Here is a 23,257-nt window from a genome sequence, read left to right on the forward strand (position 1 = left end):
AGCCCCTGTCATTCTTACTCCAAAATCGAATCTAAAATAGAAAAAAAATATATTAGCTATTTAAAGTCAAAGAGTGTAAACATTATTTTGAGACACCCTGTATTTAAATTCAGTTAAAAACAAACTTCACCATATGACGACTTAAACCTTTTATTTGGGACAACTTAAAGGTTAGGTGTGGTGCACCCTGAATTGGTTTCTAGCTAATCGCAGGGCACAAGGAGATGAACAACCAATCACGCACATATCATGTCTATGGATAATTTAAAAGTGCTCAGTCTACAATACATGTTTCTTAGGAGTAAACCGGAGTACCCAGAGAAAACCTACGCAGGCAGAAGAATTGAACCCTTGATCTCAGAACTGTGAGGTGGACTTGCCGGCTTCTCGGAGTAATTGTTGTACAAAAATAAATAAATGCAGCCAATTTCGCCAGCTCACTAGGGGACAATGTCCTGAAAGACAGTTGGTGTCGTCAACCTTATTGTAAGAAAGAAGGGCACACTATCTTACTTAACATCGGCAGAAGAAACTTAACATTCCTGCTGCGATGTGATTGGTGCTGCTTGAATAGAGAGCAGCTCGTGCATTTTGGCTTTTTCTTTGTCCTCATAGAGATTAGGGAGGGTAAACTACTATTTGAACAGATGCAGTCACAGTTTCTTCATAAGAGTGAACCACCTGACTTGAGGAACAAAAAGCACATTATGTCGTGTTGCTAAGGATAAACAAACAAACAAAAATCCACTCTGGCTTTGCTTATGTTAAAAAGTCTTTCTTTTGGGTGCAATCATAGTATTTGGTACCCCCTGCAGAGTTCACCTAGAGCTGAATTAAATATGCTGCCATTCAAAATGCCCCGTTATGACTGAAACAATTTTGTTGCAAGTTGTAATGCTGCATTGCACTGAGAAACGTTTCTTATACAGCAATATAAAGAAAATGCAACTCTATTATTAGATCTCTTTAGATTTTGCCTGTTTATGCTAATCCTGTGTCCAGTACAAATCTGGCTGGAGTGCCTCCTTTAAACGCACATGTACTTTTTCCACAATGTAGCACTGTATGCTTGCTTCAAGAGTGTACTTTTTACACAGTATACAAACTAACGTGTGTATATAGTACAGGGAATTCTCTCCAAATGAGGTTAAAAAAAATCTGGTTTAGTGGCTGAATGCTTAAAAAAGATCTTGAACTCAGTGATTCAATGCTGCACACAAACTTGATCGCGCAAGTCAATAGATTCGTAGTCTGCACCGATATTCTGTTGCAGCGTTAAAGTTCTGTGGTTTGGTCATTATTCCCTACTCTTGGCACATTTGGAAGCGAACTTTGCTGGATATGTTTAGAGGAGATGCTCATGCGCTCCATCATGAGACACAGTGAAAGAGTGTTTGCACAGCTTCCAGGTTTTCTGAGGGAGGACTATGAAAACAGGAATCTCTCATCTCGCTCCCACATGACTATCTCATCCCAGTTGGTTTTTCTTACTCTTTGAAGCCTAACAGAGACCAGTAACTTGAACGTACAGTACCAAAGGTTTTCTCCATCACTTTGCCTTTTAATTCAGTACCGTTAGTTGACTTCAGCTCTATGGTGGCACGCAGCATATATAAGATTGGCATTTTAAACTACAATACCCTCATCCTCGAAGCAGTTACAGTGAAAAGAGCGCTGCAGTTTGTCGCTGGTCTGTTGCCATAGAAACCCTCGCAGAGGAACTGAGCGCTTGTTACTCTGAATCAAGCAGCGGAGCTGAGCCAGGGCCCCTCCTTTTTCTTCCTCCCCCTCACTGGGTCCCATGGCTAGTTCATTAGCATAATGATTCACAGCAAGCGGACCTTCAAGGGCCACCGTTTGTGGGTTTTAACGTCGTCAAAGGAGCGCTGTCATTATGAAACAAGTTTTGTCTTCCCTCAAGCCTGTCTACTGTACATAGCATGCCTCATTTTGTCACTTCGCCGTGGCACTCATTCCCTAAAGAAAAAAACTGCCATTAATTTGTGTTTTAGTCATGTGTGTGTTTGACCAAAGACTGCATAATGCTGCACATTACAATCAGGTGGGACGGAAGATGTATGCAAATGCCTGGTTATTATAAGAGTTAAAAACATTGAATTTAAAAAAAAAAAAAATGCAGCCTCCCTGTGTGGGCTCCAATATGCAATCTTTAATTTAATTTATATTACACATATTTAAGGCCACTTAAAGATAAATTAGTCATCAACGAAAGCCCACTTCAGTGGTGAGGTTTGTTTATGCTTTACTAATCTTTTAAGAGTATTTTCTTTAAAGACTGCTAAGTGGAAATACACTCACACTGTGTAAATTTTACTTAAGAAGAAGAATGAAAACAGGAGGTTTTTAGGCTCACCCTAGTTTTTGCCCAAGATTATTGAATGTCACAATCCTCTTTTATAGGCTTACAGAAAGCAACATCTTTTGGTGCATTTTATAATGAACATTTTGAGCATGATTATTGTTAGGTGCAAAGTTGTTCTGTATCATCAATTTCACTTTTTATGGTGGTGGGCTAGAGCAGTGTTTTTCAACCGTGTGCCGCGGGAGATTATCCAGTATCGCATTTATCGCAAGGAAGGACTAGGTAGAAAGTTTCAGTTGTGTGCAGATGAGCGAGGTATTTCTCGTGTCATGTTCAAGAACTGCTCAGATTTCTATCCATCAGCCACCTTGCTGTCCGTGACAATGTGGACCCCAGCACGTCTACTGTACATGATTGGATTAGACTAGTCAAGTGTCAATATAAACGAAATTATCCTTTCTATATTATCCATATGTGACGACTGTCACATATGGATAAAATATGTATTTTATTCCAACACATTGTCGAGGCCAGCAAGGTGGCTGGTGGGTAGAAGTTAGAGGAGTTCTTGAATGTGACACGAGCAGCTATCCAACAGCGCCAAGCTGCCAAGTTGCCAAGCAAGCTTAAACGTCATCTCCAAACGAAACACCCGACACTTCAAAAGAAGTCCATCCATCCATCCATTATCTTCCGCTTGTTCCGGGGTCGGGTCGCGGGGGCAGCAGCTTTAACAGGGAAGCCCAGACTTCCCTCTCCCCAGCCACTTCAACCAGCTCCTCCGGCGGGATCCCAAGGCGTTCCCAGGCCAGCCGAGAGACATAGTCTCTCCAGCGTGTCCTGGGTCGTCCCCGGGGCCTCCCGCCGGTGGGACATGCCCGGAACACCTCTCCAGGGAGGCTACCGGGAGGCATCCGAACCAGATGCCCGAGCCACCTCAGCTGGCTCCTCTCTACGCGGAGGAGTAGCGGACTCGACGCCGAGTCCCTCCCGGATGACCGAGCTTCTCACCCTATCTCTAAGGGAGAGCCCGGACACCATGCGGAGGAAACTCATTTCGGCCGCTTGTATCCGGGATCTTGTTCTTTCGGTCACGACCCAAAGCTCGTGACCATAGGTGAGGGTAGGAACGTAGATCGACTGGTAAATCGAGAGCTTTGCCTTTTGGCTCAGCTCCTTCTTCACCACTACGGACCGGTGCAGAGTCCGCATTACTGCAGACGCCGCACCGATTCGCCTGTCAATCTCCCGCTCCCTCCTACCGTCACTCGTGAACAAGACCCCAAGATACTTGAACTCCTCCACTTGGGGCAGGATCTCATCCCCGACCCGGAGAGGGCACTCCACCCTTTTCCGACTGAGGACCATGGTCTCGGATTTGGAGGTGCTGATCTTCATCCCAACCGCTTCACACTCAGCTGCGAACCGCTCCAGTGAGAGTTGGAGGTCACGGCTTGATGAAGCCAACAGCACTAAATCATCTGCAAAAAGCAGAGATTCAATGCTGAGGTCACCAAACCGGACCCCCTCAATGCTTCGGCTGCGCCTAGAAATTCTGTCCATAAAAATTATGAACAAAATCGGTGACAAAGGGCAGCCTTGGCGGAGTCCAACCCTCACTGGGAACGAATTCGACTTACTGCCGGCAATGCGGACCAGACTCTGACACCGGTCGTACAGGGACCGAACAGCCCTTACCAAGGGGTTCGGTACCCCGTACTCCCGGAGCACCCTCCACAGGATTCCCCTAGGCACACGGTTGAACGCCTTCTCCAAATCCACAAAACACATGTAGACTGGTTGGGCGAACTCCCATGCACCCTCGAGGACCCTGCTGAGGGTGTAGAGCTGGTCCACTGTTCCACGGCCGGGACGAAAACCACACTGCTCCTCCTGAATCCGAGATTCGACTTCCCGACGGACCCTCCTCTCCAGCACCCCTGAATAGACTTTACCGGGGAGGCTGAGGAGTGTGATTCCTCTATAATTGGAACACACCCTCCGGTCCCCCTTTTTAAAAAGGGGGACCACCACCCCGGTCTGCCAATCCAGAGGCACTGTCCCCGATGTCCACGCGATGTTGTAGAGGCGTGTCAGCCATGACAGCCCTACAACATCCAGAGCCTTTAGGAACTCCGGGCGGATCTCATCCACCCCCGGGGCCTTGCCACCGAGGAGCTTGCCAACCGCCTCAGTGACTTCAACCCCAGAGATCGAAGAGCCCACCTCAGAGTCCCCAGACTCTGCTTCCTCAAAGGAAGGCGTGTCGGTGGAATTGAGGAGGGCTTCGAAGTATTCTCCCCACCGACTCACGACGAGGTCGAGGTCAGCAGTACACCATCTTCACTATACACAGTGTTAATGGTGCACTGCTTTCCTCTCCTCAGACGCCGGATGGTGGACCAGAATTTCCTCGAAGCCGTCCGGAAGTCATTTTCCATGGCCTCACCGAACTCCTCCCATGTCCGAGTTTTTTCCTCGGCGACCGCCGAGGCCGCAGTCCGCTTGGCCAGCCGGTACCTGTCAGCTGCCTCCGGAGTCCCACAGGCCAAAAAGGCCCGATAGGCCTCCTTCTTCAGCTTGACGGCATCCCTTACCGCTGGTGTCCACCAGCGGGTTCGGGGATTGCCGCCACGACAGGCACCAACCACCTTACGGCCACAGCTCTGATCGGCCGCCTCAACAATGGAGGTGCGGAACATGGCCCACTCGGACTCAATGTCCCCCACCTCCCCCGGGACAAGGGAGAAGTTCTGCCGGAGGTGGGTGTTGAAACTCTTTCTGACAGGGGATTCTGCCAGACGTTCCCAGCAGACCCTCACAATACGTTTGGGCCTGCCAGGTCTGGCCAGCATCTTCCCCCGCCATCGGAGCCAACACACCACCAGGTGGTGATCAGTTGATAGCTCCGCCCCTCTCTTCACCCGAGTGTCCAAAACATGCGGCCGCAAGTCCGATGACACGATTACGAAGTCGATCATCGAACTGCGGCCTAGGGTGTCCTGGTGCCAAGTGCACATATGGACACCCCTATGTTTGAACATGGTGTTCGTTATAGACAAACCGTGACGAGCACAGAAGTCCAATAACAGAACACCACTCGGGTTCTGATCGGGGGGGCCGTTCCTCCCAATCACGCCCCTCCAGGTCTCACTGTCATTGCCCACGTGAGCATTGAAGTCCCCCAGTAGAACGAGGGAGTCCCCAGAGGGGGCGCTCTCTAGCACACCCTCCAAGGACTCCAAAAAGGGTGGGCATTCTGAACTGCTGTTCGGTGCATAAGCGCAAACAACAGTTAGAACCCGTCCCCCCACCCGAAGGCGGAGGGAGGCTACCCTCTCGTCTACCGGGGTAAACCCCAACGTACAGGCGGCAAGCCGGGGGGCAATAAGTATGCCCACACCTGCCCGGCGCCTCTCACCACGGGCAACTCCAGAGTGGAAGAGAGTCCAACCCCTCTCGAGAGGATTGGTACCAGAACCCAAGCTGTGTGTGGAGGAGAGTCCGACTATATCTAGTCGGAACTTCTCTGCCTCACACACCAGCTCAGGCTCCTTCCCTGCCAGAGAGGTGACATTCCATTTCCCAAGAGTTAGCTTCAGCAGCTGGGGGTCGGACCGCCAAGGCCCCCGCCTTTGGCTGCCGCCCAACTCCCTACGCACCCGACCCCTTTGGCCCCTCCCACAGGTGGTGAGCCCATGGGAAGGGGAACCCACGTTGCCTTTTCGGGCTGAGCCCGGCCGGGCCCCATGGGGACAGGCCCGGCCACCAGACGCTTGCCTTCGAGCCCCACCTCCAGGCCTGGCTCCAGTGGGAGGCCCCGGTAACCCGCGTCCGGGCAAGGGAAACTGGGGTTCATTAATGTTGCTCATCATAAGGGGTCTTTTTGAGCCATACTTTGTCTGGCCTCTCACCTAGGACCTGTTTGCCATGGGTGACCCTACCAGGGGCTTGAAGCCCCAGACAACATAGCTCCTAGGATCATTGAGACACGCAAACCCCTCCACCACGATAAGGTGATGACTCATGGGGGGTCAAAAGAAGTCGATTGACTATTTTGTTCGCCTTTGTGAAAACACAAGGAAACAGGCAACTTTTTGGAGGAACAACTACAAAGGTAAATGAGAAAACCCTCAAAGCCAGTTACCTTGTTGCTGAACTTGTTGCTAAATTCAAAAAGTCCCACACTGTAGCAGAGAAATTATTACTTCCTGCCTGCAAAGTAATTGTCAGCGAAATGCTTGGCCCTAATGAGGTTAAAAGCATTGCTAAAGTCCCCCTGTCTGATAAATCTGAACTTTTCGAGCCTAACTGTGATGAAAAAAATAAAAACAGAGAGACAAAGAGCTGTTGAAGAAGAGCTTTGTGTGCGTCTTTCTTCAATTCCAGCCATGATATCGGCTTTGTGTTCATCTAAACACGCTCAAGTCACACTGAGTTAGAATAAATATTGATAAATTATTGGATAATTAAATGAACTGTAAAGGAAGTAATTTTGGAACATTTTTGGTTTGTTGTGTCCCGCGACATTTGTTCCTATGTAAAAACATGCCGTGACTCAGAAAAGGTTGAAAAACACTGGGCTAGAGTGTAACGCCCACAACGGAGGGGGATTACTGTCACTGTTTTTCACCATTTCATATTCAATATTCAGTTAATCATAAAAGTATTGGGTTTGTAAAATTTGATTTAAAAAAACAAAAAAACTGCGTAACCATGTTAATGTCTTTTTTCTAAACTGCCCTCATCACTCTTGTGTCATCCTTATTTTTCTTCTGTTTTTTTTCCACAGTTATCTGCAACTTCCGGTCACCAATATGCCAGGCTCTGGTCCTGGAGATTGGGGAGACTGTACAGATTCTGGAGAAGAATGAAGGTAAAAGGTTTTCTGCAAAATGTAATAAACAATGTATGATTTCCTAATAAAAATTCAACATTGTTTTTTTTAAAAAAAATTTTTTTTTATTAGCTCATGAAGCATTTTCACACATATTTTTGTAACCCTTTTTGTTTTGTTTGTTTCTTTTTAACTACCTACTCAACATCTCAGAGACATGAAGGATAAAGTAGATTGGTGTCACATGTAGTAAACAATGACTTTATGCTTAGAATGCCTGCAGCTTTTTTTTTAAAGCTGCTTTGGCCCACTTCATTTTAAAATCTAAACTAAATCAAAGTCACTTTAAATGATGGCAGGCAAGTTCTGCCTGCTAAATACTGTATAACATGAACGTGAATATTATTTGTCACTTCTGTACACAGTCCTCAAATTGATTAAAAAAAAAATATATATATTTTTTTTTATGTGCTGTGGTATTTTTCCAAATTAATCTTTGGTTTTTATTCCTAAAAGTTACAAAGTATAACATTTTCCCGCCTGCTTTTGGGAGACGTATTTACATAGTTTTGAAACATCTGAATATATTTGTAAGGCATGATTTCCTTTTCTTCATGCATTTTGTAAGTACAACTATGGTGCTGAGAATGACAGACAACAGCCTGCAGTAATATGGATAAAATATCTTTCTGTACAAATACATAGTTATGTAACAACAGTTTGAGTTATGAGGTTGCCATGGCACTGGGATTTAATAACACACCACATGCAGTTTTTTCTATTTTTGACTGTTTAATAGTTTTGATTTGATTTATTTTTGTCGTTTAGGTTGGTACAGAGGCTTTTCCACCAAGAAGCCTTCAATCAAGGTAACATTTCTTTCGATAACAGATGTCACCGTTCGTGATCTAAAGAACAGTCATTGTATATCTACTATTTGTAAGCCATTTAACATAACCAAATAGCCAAATGTTGTTTAATTTATCTTAGTGTAGATTTCTAGAGTCCTAGCTTTAACCCTTTCATCAACACATTGACTTCCCGCCTTACAGGCTGGTCATTTAACTCATTGGCTGCCATACGGTCAATCTTCCCAGGTAAAATGAATTGGACGTCTATTGTACATTAAAGAGTTACTTTGGGCTGTAACTATTTCTATATTCATTCATTTTAATTACATTAATTTGGCTTTTATTGACATTATACAGGCAGTCCCTGGGTTACGACGTACTTGACTTCCGCAGTTTCGACTTTACGACGCCGGAGTCTCCAGTGTTTTTTTTAATTTTACTTACTTTATTAATATGACGTGTTCAGCTTTACAGACAGCAAACATGGCAATTGTGCTTTTTGAAGCTTTTTGCTTCCATCACTTTTGACAGTTTGTAAAGCTGTAACACACATATGTACACTTATAAAATGACACGTATTTTAACAATAAAACACAGAACAATTGGTGCTAAAACATTGATCTAGTCTGATCAATATGTAAATTTAGTAGATTAAATTTGCCCAATTTGTCAAACATAAGTCCGCTATCTTAAATGCTACGAATGCTAATGTATTTACAATTTTCATAGCAAATCTCTCAGACTTAACTCATCAGAAACAGCAGCTCTAAACTTAATTAAAAATGCATACACAAACATATATTAGCTTAAACAACTTACAGCCGGATGTGGGCCTAACCAGAAGGCAGCTATACTTTATCCATGTCAGACGTCTGAGTTTGCTCCTCAGTCATATAAGGCGACAGTCCAGCCACACCCAACGCTGACAACAGAGGGCAGTGTATCCTCCATCATTAAAACAGATGCAATACTTTTGGACTTTTAGGATAGTTTATTTAAGATGTAAGGGTACTTAAAGGGTTAATTCCAACTTACGCGGAAATTCAGGTTACGTCGCCAGCGTAGGAACGGAACTTGTTGTAACCCCTGGACTACCCTCTATTCATTTACGAATTTATTAATAGGTAATTATATAGAAAATAATAATAAAAAAATCATTATAAAATAATATCATGACAATTGCTAATATTTAAGTGTTTATCAACAAAAATAGTCACTTGTACTACTGTATATAGGGTTAAATTTCTGAAGTGTCAACTTTTGAATAGTCGTCCAATGCAATGACATTCGTCCCTGAAATGGTTAATCGCGGCCAAGATGCATTGTTCTGATACAGGGTACTACAGTACATTCAGCCATCATGTTCCCTTTGGGAGCTCCTTTATATGGAGCATCTTTATTAAATCTGAGAAGCATAAAGAAGCAAGGAAGTACACCAATAGAACACCATCACTGCGGACTGGAATCAATATACTGCACTGCAGAAAAGGCCCAATACATATGACAAAGTGTTTGATTAGGAATAGCATGCTGCAGAGTAGTCTGGAAAAGCCAATAAAAAGTTGATTCCTCGAAGAAACACAGGTGCATTTCAAGCACATCCGCACTGCTTTTAACAGCTACAAGGATCTGCGGTATTATGGGATGCAACTGGGTTGTTTAAAGCAAAACACAAAATCTGTCTATTCCCTGTAAATGTAGGTGTTTGTACTTTTCCATTCCCATCAGCTATTTACAGTTCTTCCTAACACCCCTCCATTTTGTTGTGCGCTCTGCTGCCCACACTCGTTCGCCCCCGTACTCTCTGTGTGCTCACAGACTTCATTTCACTCGTGGTGGCTAATTGTTCACATCTGGCAGATTGGAAAGACAAGCTGTACAAGTGACATTTGGACCCACATCTTACCATTATTATCCAAACTCTTCACAGTATTCTTCTGCATGTTATTTTCCTGCTTCCTTAGCATTTCACAATAAGGGTAAAATTGTGAAAGGTTTCTAAATACAGTAGTTGTATATCCTGTATTGTGTTAACAGTTTATTATGTCATGATGAACTGCTATGAGTCCAGAAAGATGAGTGAGAGGGACGCCCATTTAGCTCTTCAGAACCCCATTTTGCAATTAAGTCCATTCAGTAATGTCCTGTCTTACACTTAACCATAGGACTGCCTTTCCTATTTATAAATGCCTAATTCATAGTTATTATGAAATACAAAATCCATAAACTGGTTTTCGTTAAAACAGATACCGTATGTAATATATGAGAGTTTATTAGTAACTTATACCTATTTTAAAAGCAATTTCACCAGTTCTGTGCACTCTGAGATCATTGTGGTCATACAATATTTTATTTTATTATTTAATGGATTTTTCTTTGCATTGTGAAACAAGTTTTAATGAAATTTCTCTACGTGGTAGGAGTATTTCTCTACAAAACACGATATTTAATTAAATCGCAGATGGATTAAAGAGGAACGGGAATCACTCTACAACTTTTGTCCCCTATTTATAACAAACAATACGGTCACAAAACCGGATTCTGATCAATCAATAACACAATCCTGTCACAGTGTCTAATATTTCGCTACTTCTGTCTGTCCACAGGGTATTTTCCCAATCAGCTATGTCCACTTAAAGAAGTCCACAGTGACAAACAGAGGGTAAGCTAAATGATTGGACATCTTCAGACATACATACTGCATACATACTATCTGAAAAATGCTGGAGTTACAAACCATTTGTCCAAGATAAAAAAAAAAAAAAAAAAAAACAAACAAAAAAACTGCAACCTCCTACTGACACAGTTGCGCTCTGGTCCCTTTGACTCAGATACATAGGTAGGGTTGTTTATGTAATCCCGTACCAGATTTGGTACAAATTTAACCACAGTTCTACACAATACATGGATAGTTGAAAGCTTGATGTAGAAACTGGTTCAAAATTTGATTATTAAATATATAAAATTGAGTGTTGATGACCGTTAACCAGTTTGCCTACTTTTCATTCCAATTATTAGGGCCTCCATGCTGAGTTCACCATATTGCTTCTTGTTCAAGCTTTCTGACTATTAAAATCTGTGGTTTCAAAACATGTATTTCATTGAAAATCCTATTTATGTTGTTCTTACTAAAAAGTTTTGGTAACACTATTTGACAATGGTGTCATAAGACTGTCATTAGACCGTCATAATTATGACATGACACTGACATGAGCATCAATGAATGCTTATGACAGAAGTTATTATGTGTCATTCGGCAAATTATGTCACTCTTGAATGGATGTAAAAGATGTGGACTGGACATAAATGGACTTAGTGACAAAATTTGCCAGATGACACCTAATGACATCTGTCATAAGTATTCATTAATGCTAATGACCAAGGGTATAGGTTTGGTCTCAATGTTGGTAGGGACGATATAACAGCATAACCTGCATGTACACATTTTGCTGGGGAAGGGACATTAATAAGACTAAACAGATTGGGTGAACGGCGCTCAGGGCTACATTTCTCTCCAATAAGAACCTAATTAATTGATAGGCTAGATGATTGATGCAAAATAAATCTGTACTGACCTGTACTAACGTATTTTTCGGACCACAAGTCACACCTGAGTATAAGTCGCACCAGCCATAAAATGCCCAACGAAGAGAAAAAACCCCATAAATAAGTCGCATCGGAGTATACGTCGCATTTTTGGGGGAAATTTACTTAATAAAATCCAACACATATAACAGATATGTCATCTTGAAAGGCAATTTAATATAAAAATACAATAGAGAACAACATGCTGAATAAATGTACAGTGCATGAACAACGAAATGTGAATATATTATCCTCACCGGGATGCTACGGCCAAACACCAATACCAAACAGGTTCGCATCAACGTAAATAAATGATAATCAGGTGCTATTACAGCAATGACACAAACAGTTAGCATGCATTCGCTAGCATTAGCACATCGTTCAAACACCCACACAACTGGCTGTAAGTGCCGATCGCGGGTGGAAAACACACAACAACAAACGAAAATATGATACACACAGGCATCGCCTCTGTAGAGATATTTTAAAAGCATAAACAATGAACGTAGGTTCGCAGCCGTGTTTCTCTCTTGCTAACTCACCCACTCACTCAGACCTACGTAGCTGTCCGTCTTCTTCTGGCGTGTGAGCGCTCTTCACGTAAACAAGTGCGAGTGCGCCCCCACGTGGGCGTGAAAGCGCCACAAACTAAAAGCATGCATTTCAATATAAAAAAAAGTCGATAATACAATTGAACACACATTGCCAAAGGCAGAACGCGAACGTGGCCATAGCTATTAAGTTATTCAGATAAGTAGAGTATAAAGAACATGCTAACAAGTTTACTAAACCATCAGTGTCACTCCAAGACACCAAAATAACATGTGAAATGATATCATAAAGTGTTAATAATTTCACACATAAGTCGCTCCTGAGTATAAGTCGCACCCCCAGCCAAAATATGAAAGAAAAAAAAAAACGCGACTTATTGTCCGAAAAATATGGTACATTTCGCTCTTCAAACTTACAGTATTACATCTTAATCTGACAGTTTTTCTTAAATCTAGTCAAATATTTTTTATCTTGAGTTTCAAAGGCTAGTTAACGTATTAATGCGCCAGATTCTTTCACTTACTTTTAGTAAATACTATATTACCATTTGTTTTTATTAAGCCTATACATCTACAGTGTACCACAAAAGTGAGTACACCCCTTGCATTTCTGCAAATATTTAAGTATATCTTTTCATGGGACAACACTGACAAAATGACACTTTGACACAATGAAAAGTAGTCTTTGTGCAGCTTATATAATAGAGTTAATTTATTTTCCCCTCAAAATAACTCAAAATATAGCCATTAATATCTAAACCCCTGGCAACAAAAGTGAGTACACCCCTTAGAAACTACATCCCTAAATGTCCAAATTGAATGCTGCTTGTCATTTTCCCTCCAAAAGGTCATGTGAGTTGTTAGTGTTACCAGGTCCAGGTGTGTATAGGGAGCAAGTGTGTTCAAATTTGTACTACAGCTCTCACACTCTCTCATACTGGTCACCGAAAGTTCCAACATGGCACCACATGGCAAAGAACTCTATGAGGATCTTAAAAGACGTATTGTTGCACTACACGAAGATGGCCAAGGCTACAAGAAGATTTCCAACACCCTGAAACTGAGCTGCAGCACAGTGGCTAAGATCATCCAGCGTTTTAAAGGAGCACTCAGAACAGGCCTCGGGTTGGTCGTCCAAAGAAGCTGAGCGCACGTGCTGAGCGTCACATACAAGTGCTTTCTTTGAAAGATCGTCGCAGGAGTGCTGTCAGCATTGCTGCAGAGATTGTTAGTGCTCAGACAATACGCCACACTCTACATCAAATTGGTGTGTATGGCCGTCACCCTAGGAGGAAACCTCTTCTGAAGACGGAACACAAGAAAGCCCGCAAACAGTTTCCTGAAGACATGTCAACAAAGCACATGGTTTACTCGAACCATGTCCTATGGTCTGATGGGACAAAGATTAATTTGTTTGGTTCCGATGGTTTCAAGCATGTGTGGCGGCGACCAGGTGAGGAGTACAAAGATAAGCGTGTCATGCCTACAGTCAAGCATGGTGGTGGGAATGTCATGGTCTGGGGCTGCATGAGTGCTGCAGGTGTTGGAAAGTTACATTAAATTGAGGGAAACATGAACTCCAACATGTACTATGAAATACTGCAGCAGAGCATGATCCCCTCCCTCCAGAAACTGGGTCGCAGTGCAGTGTTCCAGCATGACAATGACCCCAAACACACCTCCAAGATGACCACTGCTTTACTGAAGAGGCTGAGGGTAAAGGTGATGCACTGGTCAAGCATGTCTCCCGACTTGAACCCAACAGAACATCTTCGGGTGAATCTGAAGCGGAAGGTGGAGGCGTGCAAAGTCTCAAATACAATAAATTAACTCTATTATATAAGCTGCACACAGACTACTTTTCATTGTGTCAAAGTGTCATTATGTCAGTGTTGCCCCATGAAAAGATATACTTAAATATCTGAAGAAATGCAAGGGGTGTACACACTTTTGTGATACACAGTAAAAGTCGGTCATTTTTCACCTAAATCAAGAAAAAATGCTTTCAAATAATGTTTTGAACAATATCTATTCTTGAATTAAGAATCTTTTTTTTTTTCTTTAACCTGTCCTGTTCGGCTGCTTGACATCATATCATATGGGAGTATAACATACTCCCATTGTGATCATTCAAAGTGCCTCGTTTATTAGGTTAAAGCAGCGAAGAGGAAGGGGTTATGTGGGAACAAACGAAAAGAAGGAGAGAGAGACAGAAGAAGCACAAACAACAACAACAAATACATTAAACATTGGTATTGTTAGCTAGTTGTATTATCTAATTAAGAACATTTTTGACAAACAAGTTTTTTTTTAGATCGAATATACATACGTTTTACTTAAAATAAGTCTGTTAAGCTTATTTTCAGCTCGCTATTTTTCTTATTTCAAGAAATCTGAATGAAATTTACTTGAAGCACTGGCAGATAATTTCACTTATTTCTAGTAGATTTACACTAAAAACAAGGGAATTTATTTATTTATTTATTTTATTTTTGCAGCTTCAAGGAGTTGGGTTTTTGCAGTGCATGTGTAATGGTTGCGGTGATACACCGTTCCATTCAAACCTTTGTTTTCAAAAACTACTAAAGAAACATTTTGAAAACTTCAAGAATAAATGTCCAGATTTTATTAGCAAATTTAAATTGCATTATTATGAACACAAATTATATGCACATACACAAGAAATACAAAACTTGTTAATCATCTCTTAAGTATCCAGGAATGCCCCCCCCCCCCCCCCCCAAATGTACCACTATTATTTTTTTATACCATTTTTTATGTATTTAGTTTTTTATACCACTATTATATTTATACCACTCAAAATTATCTGTCGAAATAAAATATATATATATAAAAAAAGTTCTTAGGGAATAAGAAAAATAAATAAAAATGGAGCCTTCCTCCAGGACAAACACTACTGCTTTTGTCCACAAGCACAGCCAAACTACACTAAAAAATGAAAGCTCCTTTGGGCTGCTTTAAGACCACATAAGTGAAATAAAAATGAAAACTGGGGAGAAGGGGGTAAACCTTGGTTTTCTTACAGCTGAGCAGAGTTCACTATATTTCTCACAGTTTAATTAACGTTGACATAGTAGAAAACACATACAGGAGCACACTTCTACCTAAGCAGCTTCCTCAGGTTAGCATGTTCACACAGTTTATTGTCATGGTATTGCTAACTTTGATGCAGGTGGGACTTTCAGTAGGGAAAATTAGTGGTTTCCCACCTTCACAACAGTAACTTTTTACTAGGGCTGTCAAAATTATCGCGTTAACGGGCAGTAATTAATTTTTAAAATTAATCACGTTAAAATATTTGACGCAATTAACGCACATGCCCCGCTCAGACAGATTTAAATGACAGTACAGAGAAATGCCCACGTTAATTGTGTTTTATGGAGTTTTGCCGCCCTCTGCTGGCGCTTGGGTGCGACTGATTTTATAGGCTTCAGCACCCATGAGCATTGTGTAAGTAATTATTGACATCAACAATGGCGGGCTAGTAGTTTATTTTTTGATTGAAATTTTTACAAATTTTATTAAAACGAAAACATTAAGAGGGGTTTTAATATAAAATTTCTATAACTTGTACAAACATTTATCTTTTAAGAACTACAAGTCTTTCTATCCATGGATCGCTTTAACAGAATGTTAATAATGTTAATGCCATCTTGTTGATTTATTGTTATAATAAACAAATACAGTCCCTATGTACAGTATGTTGAATGTATATATCCATCTGGTGTTTTATCTTTCCATTCCAACAATAATTTTTACAGAAAAATATGGCATATTTTATAGATGGTTTGAAATGGGATTAATTGCGATTAATTACGATTAATTAATTTTTAAGCTGTAATTAACTCGATTAAAAATTTTAGTTGTTTGACAACCCTACTTTTTACATAACTTAATAATTACAGACTGCAGTGGCTGCTGGCCGGAAAAAAAACTTGTAATACGCCTCCTCTTCGAAGTGGGCGGAGGAGGCGGCATCTCGACATGTAATATAATTCTGTACTGTAAGAGTGTGCGTGTGTGTGTGGGGGGGTGTCAATTCATCAGCCAATCAAACGTGCGTTTGACGAAAAAATATGGACTGGCTCATTCAGAAAGTGAACATAATGAAAATATTTCACTTAATAATGGTAGGGTCAATTCCATCGTTACAACACCGGGGAAGACAATCTAAATGACCTATATAACTGAACACATTTTATAATTCAAATAAGGATAGCATAATTAAATAACATATATAAAATGTAATTTTTTTTGGATACTTTTTATATATTTTTTGCTTGCATAAAATGAACATTGTGTTGATGCTTCTTCTCGTTTGCGCGCCAGCTTGGGACACTATAATTTAGAGATACAAACATATACTGTACATATTGAAATGGTTAAAGTGACTCAGTAAACAGTGATAGTATTAGTCCTTCCTTCAGATGACACAAATCTCTGAGTATTGTTATATTTTCTGTCTACGTGTATTGCTCCACCTTTTGTGTTATGTTAAGCTACTGTATACGGTTGTTTACATTTTTAGTGTTTCTTACAGTAAATTTCACCTGGGATTGCCATTGAAACCTCTTTTTTTAAAGTGAGTTTTAAGTGAGTCAAGCTGAGTTCACTGCCACCATTCAGTGATCATATGACTAATGTTTGCTCGTAGGTTGAAGCAAAAATCATCCAAATGCTGACTTAAATATAGAAAAACATTAGTCGAGTTATTCATATCCTTAGCCAACCATGATGATTCTATATGAGAATAGTAGGCAGTGTAGGTCTTTAACTTCCTGAACTCAAGAAACTTGTAAGGAATTCACTATTGTGTCACCACCCACCAGCTGGGTTACCTCATATGGGGAAGACTTCTGTTTGGGCTCAAACAATTAAAAAGAACCAACTTTGAAATCAACATGATTCTACTTTCTCACTCCAGGAGCTGCAATCTGGAAACTCTGTTTTGCTTTCTTGTGGAGTTAATGATGTGACGCATCTATTGCATTTTCCCAAAGTGTTCCCTGCACTGATAATCACTTGGCTTCATGGACTGGGAGGTTTCCCTCTTGTCACGACAACAGTGATACACTGGGGAACTAAATCCATTTTGGTCGTGGTGCTGTGAGAGGAGAGCACAGTGGCTGCCGCACAGTCAGATGGACAAAGGAAAAACTTGTTCTCCATAGTTGTCCCAATTTGATCATGTGCTTGGGAATCGAGTTAATCAAATTCTTTCATCTAATCGGTACTGGGTTAAAAAGATTTGATTTTCTTTTTGTAAAGGGACAAAATATCCTAATGTGAGAAGACATTGCCAGATGGAAAAGCAACTGTTTAATTTTATATTACAAAATGGCACAATTCGGGTTGGTTTGGTAGTGTGAAAAAGACAAGATTTTGAAAACCATGTTGACATGAATGATGGGATTCCACAAAACTTTATACAAGATGCAGCTTGAAGACCTTTCTGTTCGAGGAGACACTTCACTGCCTAAATGACGTTATATAAATATAAGTAACAGTAACCCCCAAGCTGGGTGCATGGCTCCAACAGATACCAAGAACAACGTCCGACGTCTCCGTTCAGAAGAGCGCAATCCTAGGGACAGCTAAGATCCTGTGCGGAACCCTCAAGCTCCCAGGCCTCTGGTAGAGGACCCGAGCTTGAAAGGAGAGACCATACCGCCCGGGTGGGCGAGACGTCGATTTAAAAAAAATATATATGGGGAAAACACTCAGGTGACTTGATGTTCCGCTCTGAGACCCCCGAATTAGCCAACTTTCAAAATTGTCCGATATGCACATGTGATACATCACTGGAAAGCTTAAAATCTCAATTTTCTGGGGGAAGAAAAATTTTGAACAGGAGGGTATTTAAAAAAAAAAAAAAAAAACAGCAAAACCCTATCTGGAAGCGAGAGCACGCGAGAGCAGAATTACAGACGCCATGACTTTAATGATATATTATGGCGTACTTACCTTGTTTCGATCCAAAAACTTCATGTAGCATGTATCACTGAGTGTCAAGACACAGCTGTGAATGGCCACAGCTGGATTTTTGGGGGATTTTATGGGTGAAACAATAATATAATAATGTAATATAACAAGGGTCGCGATGCAGAAATTGCAGACATCAAGTAGTGGTCGAGATTTTCTTTTTCATATATTTACCTTTTCAAAATTTTTTTTTTTCAATTTTTCTTTGTTTGGATCAATTATTTATCATCTAACATATCGGGAAAAAAGTCGACAGAAACAAAAAAAAAAATACAATTAAGCGATAGTTATGAGGTAAATATCCGTGACTTTTTTGTAGACACCATTTTTTTTCATTGTGACGTGATTTGTTTAAAAGTTCAAAATATGCGAGTGAATAATTTTTTTAAGTCGTTTTTTTTTTAAACGAAATATTAGACATCAATTAATGATTCTAAGCTAAAAATGACAGACATTTTGAAGAATAAATATTATCAATTACCTTCGTTTTATGGCTGGGTTGAAATAAAAGCGGTTGTGTGACGTCTGTAAACGGGAGTTTTCAGGGTAAAACGGGCAAATTAGAAATAGTTTGGGGGCTTAATGCGCCATGAATCTGCTATTCAATATGTAGACATATTGTTCTATCAAACACAACAGTTGTTTTGGCTTAAAATACAGCAGTTTCTTTTAAAGAGGAGTGCAAGAGCAGAAACTGCTTTTTCAGTCTTCTCTGTGTTTTCCACCATATACTATATATAATAAATAACTGTAATGTCAATGTCTATTTAAGTAGAGTTAAGCACACTTGTTTTACTTTTGCAATGTTGCACTATGTGACACTGATTCAGTAACTCTTTTTTTCACTACAGTGATCCCTCGTTTTTTGCGGCTAATGGGGACCCAAACCCCGCCGCGATAAGTGAAAAACCGCGTAGTCCCCCCGCTATTTTTGTATGTGTGTGTGTGTGTGTTCAATGTATTTATTCAGATTTAGCATTGCATTGGAAAGAGATCCATTTAGGACATGTTTTTTTTCACTTTTTTTCCCAAAGTATAAGTAAAAAAAAAACTTTTATGTATATACATATTTTAATAAATGGTTTTTAGGTACTTTTATTAATTAATGAATAATAATGTAATAATAATGATACGTTTTAAACATGTTACTGTCTTACCAAATTATTTTTAAACAAGAATAAAGTAGAAAAATGCTTGTCTTTATTAAATGCTTCATTGAGTGAGTCCACTCAAATTTGCTCAAGCTGCTCACTTACACACAATGAGTTGCCAGAGCAACTGTTTAACAAGTTAAACGATTATTGACATATGGGGCGCTTTGAAGTTTCGGCTTCCAGGCATCTGTGGTAAGATCAAACCTGACCAACAAAGAGCAGCAGGAGAGGGAGTGAGACTATGTGATCAGCTCGGGAAAGGTCATCTGTATTTATTTATTTATTTATTTTTTAAATGAAAAAAAATAATGGAGTGTGTGAAGTAGCGAGGGATCACTTTATTCCACGTCAAATTGTCTGATGGTTTTTAGATCTTAATTTGTTTACTTACGTCAGGATATTTTCATAGGATTTCTTTACATAATTATTTTTGACTGATATGCCATTGAAATATTTGAATTTGTTTACTTGGTTTGGACAACTGTTGCATTAGATTTTAGGAATATAAAATGACTCCAAAATGAAGACAGCTCAGACAATTTGGATGTGATAGCAACAGAAAAAACAGTAGACTGAAAGGTGTTGTGAGAATTTGATCACACCAGGTCCCAGTTGTTTTACCTTTTGTGTTTAAGCTTAAATCACACCAATTCACCAGTTTGCCCATGTGTCTTTGTACACCCTCATATTCATGCAAATTTATCTGTCAGGCTGTGCGAGACGGTGGTGCCCCTCGAGGACCCCATTATCACAGAGACCACCTCGACGCTGCAGGAGTGGGGTGTCTTGTGGAAGCAGCTCTATGTGGTGAGTAGCGCTCACATCGTCAAAAATACGACAGCAAATCCCTAAGCAATAAACACGAGCGAGATTTGCTACATTTTCTGATGTGATTTGGAACCCAAACAGCTTTCGTTGTTTCATTTGCATCCTGCAGAGGAGTTTAACATAATAAGCCTTTTCAACATGGTTCTCCCCACCCACCTAATTCAGCACATATTACCCGGACTCCTACAAAAGAGATATAGGCTGAATATACAGCACACCTCATTTAGATCAGTCATGACTGTTGCTCTACATTTTCATGTACTCTCTATGTGGGAACAGAAATGGGAGCTGGACGCAGATAATGGCCCACAGACCTGCCAGCCACAATTTCATGCGCTGTCATTCAGCCCTTGATTGATTTTGGCCTGCCTCACTTAGTTCCTGTATCATCTTCACTTGCTGGGCAAAAGTGATTACTGGAAACCTAAAACATCCTTAATCCAGCTCCAGGGCAGGCAGAATGGGTTGAGGCTGAGGCCCTGAGTGGATTCTCAATGTTGCGGAGCTGCCACTGATTTTTGTGTTCTTCTTCTTCTTTTTTTAAAATGTTGTTTTTTTACATAACTGCGCTTAGTGAGAGCTGCTCATCCTCTGAGCAACCAAGCAGCCCAGGGCACTACTGCGGTGATGTAACTCCCTCTCATGCTGGAATGATGCAAAGCTGTGATTTAAGGGTGCTTTTTTGGGGGCGGTCCTCAACCCCTGTGTGAGACAGACCACGTTGCCACAGATAATAATAGGACGTATCGCGGACAAGATGTTGATTGCCCTTATCTCATTGTTGCCAGTTTCAATTCGTTACATTAGTTTCAGGAGCAATAGTCTAAAGATAACTTGAAAATGTACATAATTAGGCCTGCGGAATAGATGTCTGAAAAGGCTCATCAACTCCAAACGAAGCCTTCGTTTCTCAGCAGTCTTGGAGGACAAGCACTGTTTATCCTCATTAAATTTACATGGGTATTGTGGTTCTGCTTAATCTTTGCATTTATGTAAACAAACATAAGTAGGACTGCGGCTGTGTCATGTCTTTAGGGAGAACAAAGATTGCCTGTATTTATTGTGTTGTCTCTGATATACAAGAAATTAACACCAGGAGGTCAATGCACAAGCGAAATAGTGGTGTATAAATGTCCGGGCTGTAAACTCGGAGCAAATGCATTTGTATAGAATCTTTCTACCATCAGGTTTGTAAAGCACTTTCACCTCATCACATGATGATTATGATGTATGTAAGGAAATTATTTTGACCATTCACAGGTTAATGATGCAGCAACTTTGTCATGTGGGGTTATGGAACCAGAAATAAGTCTAAAATACTGAATGGTCCACTCCAGGTCACATCGGCTGTTAATGTCAAAAAGGAGGCGAAACTTACATGCCTGGCAAATTATTTAGATTTATTGCAGTTGCAATTATGCATCGAGGGCAAGTGGAGCAGTGATTCACCAGATGCAGCAGATGGTTCTGTGGTGTAAAAGCATGTTACTTTTTTGGCTTGAACTGTTTTAAATTTTTAATACGCAGTATAAATAGTGTTGTAAATGAATTTGTCTTTAAGTTGTTATTTTTGCGGTTTTTGAGTTTGTCATTAAACCATTGGGTTGGCAGAGAGTGGAGGCCGTTGCCTTCACTTTTCCTAAGAAAAAGTAATAGTTTGAGCACAACTGACATGCAGCAAGATTTCCTTGAGTTCCGCCTAGCAACAGGTGACCAAGAAAACAAGTGTTATGACCAGAAAAAAGAAGTTGGGCAAATATTTTGCTTTTTATTTTTAGTCTTGTTATTAACTTTTCTTGTTCACAAGCAGTCCAGTTTGTATTGTTGGACAACTCTCAGCATCACATGCACAGCTAACATTGTTCAGTACTGGTACACTGCTGGTATCCTTACATTACTAAATGTAGTTTTCTGTCCTTATGTGTTCTGTCCTATTGGAGATATCTTTGTAAATAAAATCGTATGTCAAAAAGTGTCAAAATTGATTATGTAAAGAGTTCTTTTCTTTCCTACATAACAGTCATTGTTAAAATAAAAGCCTTCAGACAGCTACTAGAACAGCACTTAATTATGTGGTTATTCAGTAAAAGCGTAAGTACGTTTTTGGAAAAAAAAAAATATATATATATTTTGGTGCCATTTTTATAATATCAAAAACACTAGGGTTTTATATTTACTACATTGAGTTGAAGCACAGCAACACAGGTGGACACATCAATACTGGCAAACATTACTTTAGCATTGCATCCTCGTGGCACATTAAGCCATTCATTCCGAATGATATATTTTACCTGACTTTCACTGATAACGCTACTTAGCCATCGTCTTTATAGTAGTGGTGCACTATTGATATCCAAAAGACTGTCAAAGTGTTTACCAACTTAAGCTTTTTGTCTGATTTCCCAGAAACATAAGGTGGATCTCTTCCATAAGTTGCGTCATGTGATGAACGAGCTCATCGATCTGCGTCGGCAGCTCATCCAGGGTCACCTCGCCCAAGACCAAACCCGTGAGATCAAGAGGCACATCACTGTACGCCTTGACTGGGGCAATGAGTGAGTTTATCCTCTGCTCTGTGCATCCTTATTTTACTGTGCAATTAATCAATGTGGTGGCAGGCTGACAGAATGGTTTTGTCTTACTGTGGTTCATTAATACAATTTTGTAGTTATTCAACAACACAAAGTATAAAACAGTTGGGATAGTATATGTCATTATTGAGTTTATTATTGTAATTATACTGTTTCCTCTTCCAAGCGACCACATAAATTATGTTCACAGTGATGAAGCATGAGTCATAATATATTTAGACTTATTTAGCATTTTGCTTACTGTCCTAACACATCTTGAAGTTGCGTTTGTAGTTCAGTGCGTGTCAAGCAGATTCAAGTCAGTGTCTTTCTCCCTGGAGGAACTGTAAGGCCATCTTCTCTCTGCTGCCATTTCTCAAATCTAACAGAGCAGTGAAAGACATCCATAAACTATGTAAAGACACGGGGGTTGCATCTTGATTGAGGCCAAGCTTATTCTGCAATCATGACATTAAGATTCGCCACGTCTTAAAAGAGATACGCAGTTTAACGTCTTCATTCATCTTGATTTGGAAACATAAAGGCTCTAATAAA

At 40.6% G+C, this 23,257-nt stretch overlaps 1 protein-coding gene across 2 annotated transcripts in view; it reads left to right on the top strand.

Annotated features, from left to right (window-relative positions):
* dock3 (dedicator of cytokinesis 3) overlaps positions 1-23,257 on the top strand; it is a 93,537-nt gene that overhangs the window by 10,388 nt on the left and 59,892 nt on the right. For both annotated transcript variants that reach the window (XM_057818686.1, XM_057818694.1), the window contains exons 2-6: positions 7,116-7,199; positions 7,989-8,029; positions 10,618-10,673; positions 20,015-20,111; positions 22,539-22,687. In XM_057818686.1, coding sequence (XP_057674669.1) covers positions 7,116-7,199; positions 7,989-8,029; positions 10,618-10,673; positions 20,015-20,111; positions 22,539-22,687 — 427 coding nt within the window. The remainder of the gene's footprint in view (positions 1-7,115; positions 7,200-7,988; positions 8,030-10,617; positions 10,674-20,014; positions 20,112-22,538; positions 22,688-23,257) is intronic.

This window comes from Corythoichthys intestinalis, chromosome 2 (assembly GCF_030265065.1).
Source record: "Corythoichthys intestinalis isolate RoL2023-P3 chromosome 2, ASM3026506v1, whole genome shotgun sequence".
NCBI lineage: Eukaryota > Metazoa > Chordata > Actinopteri > Syngnathiformes > Syngnathidae > Corythoichthys > Corythoichthys intestinalis.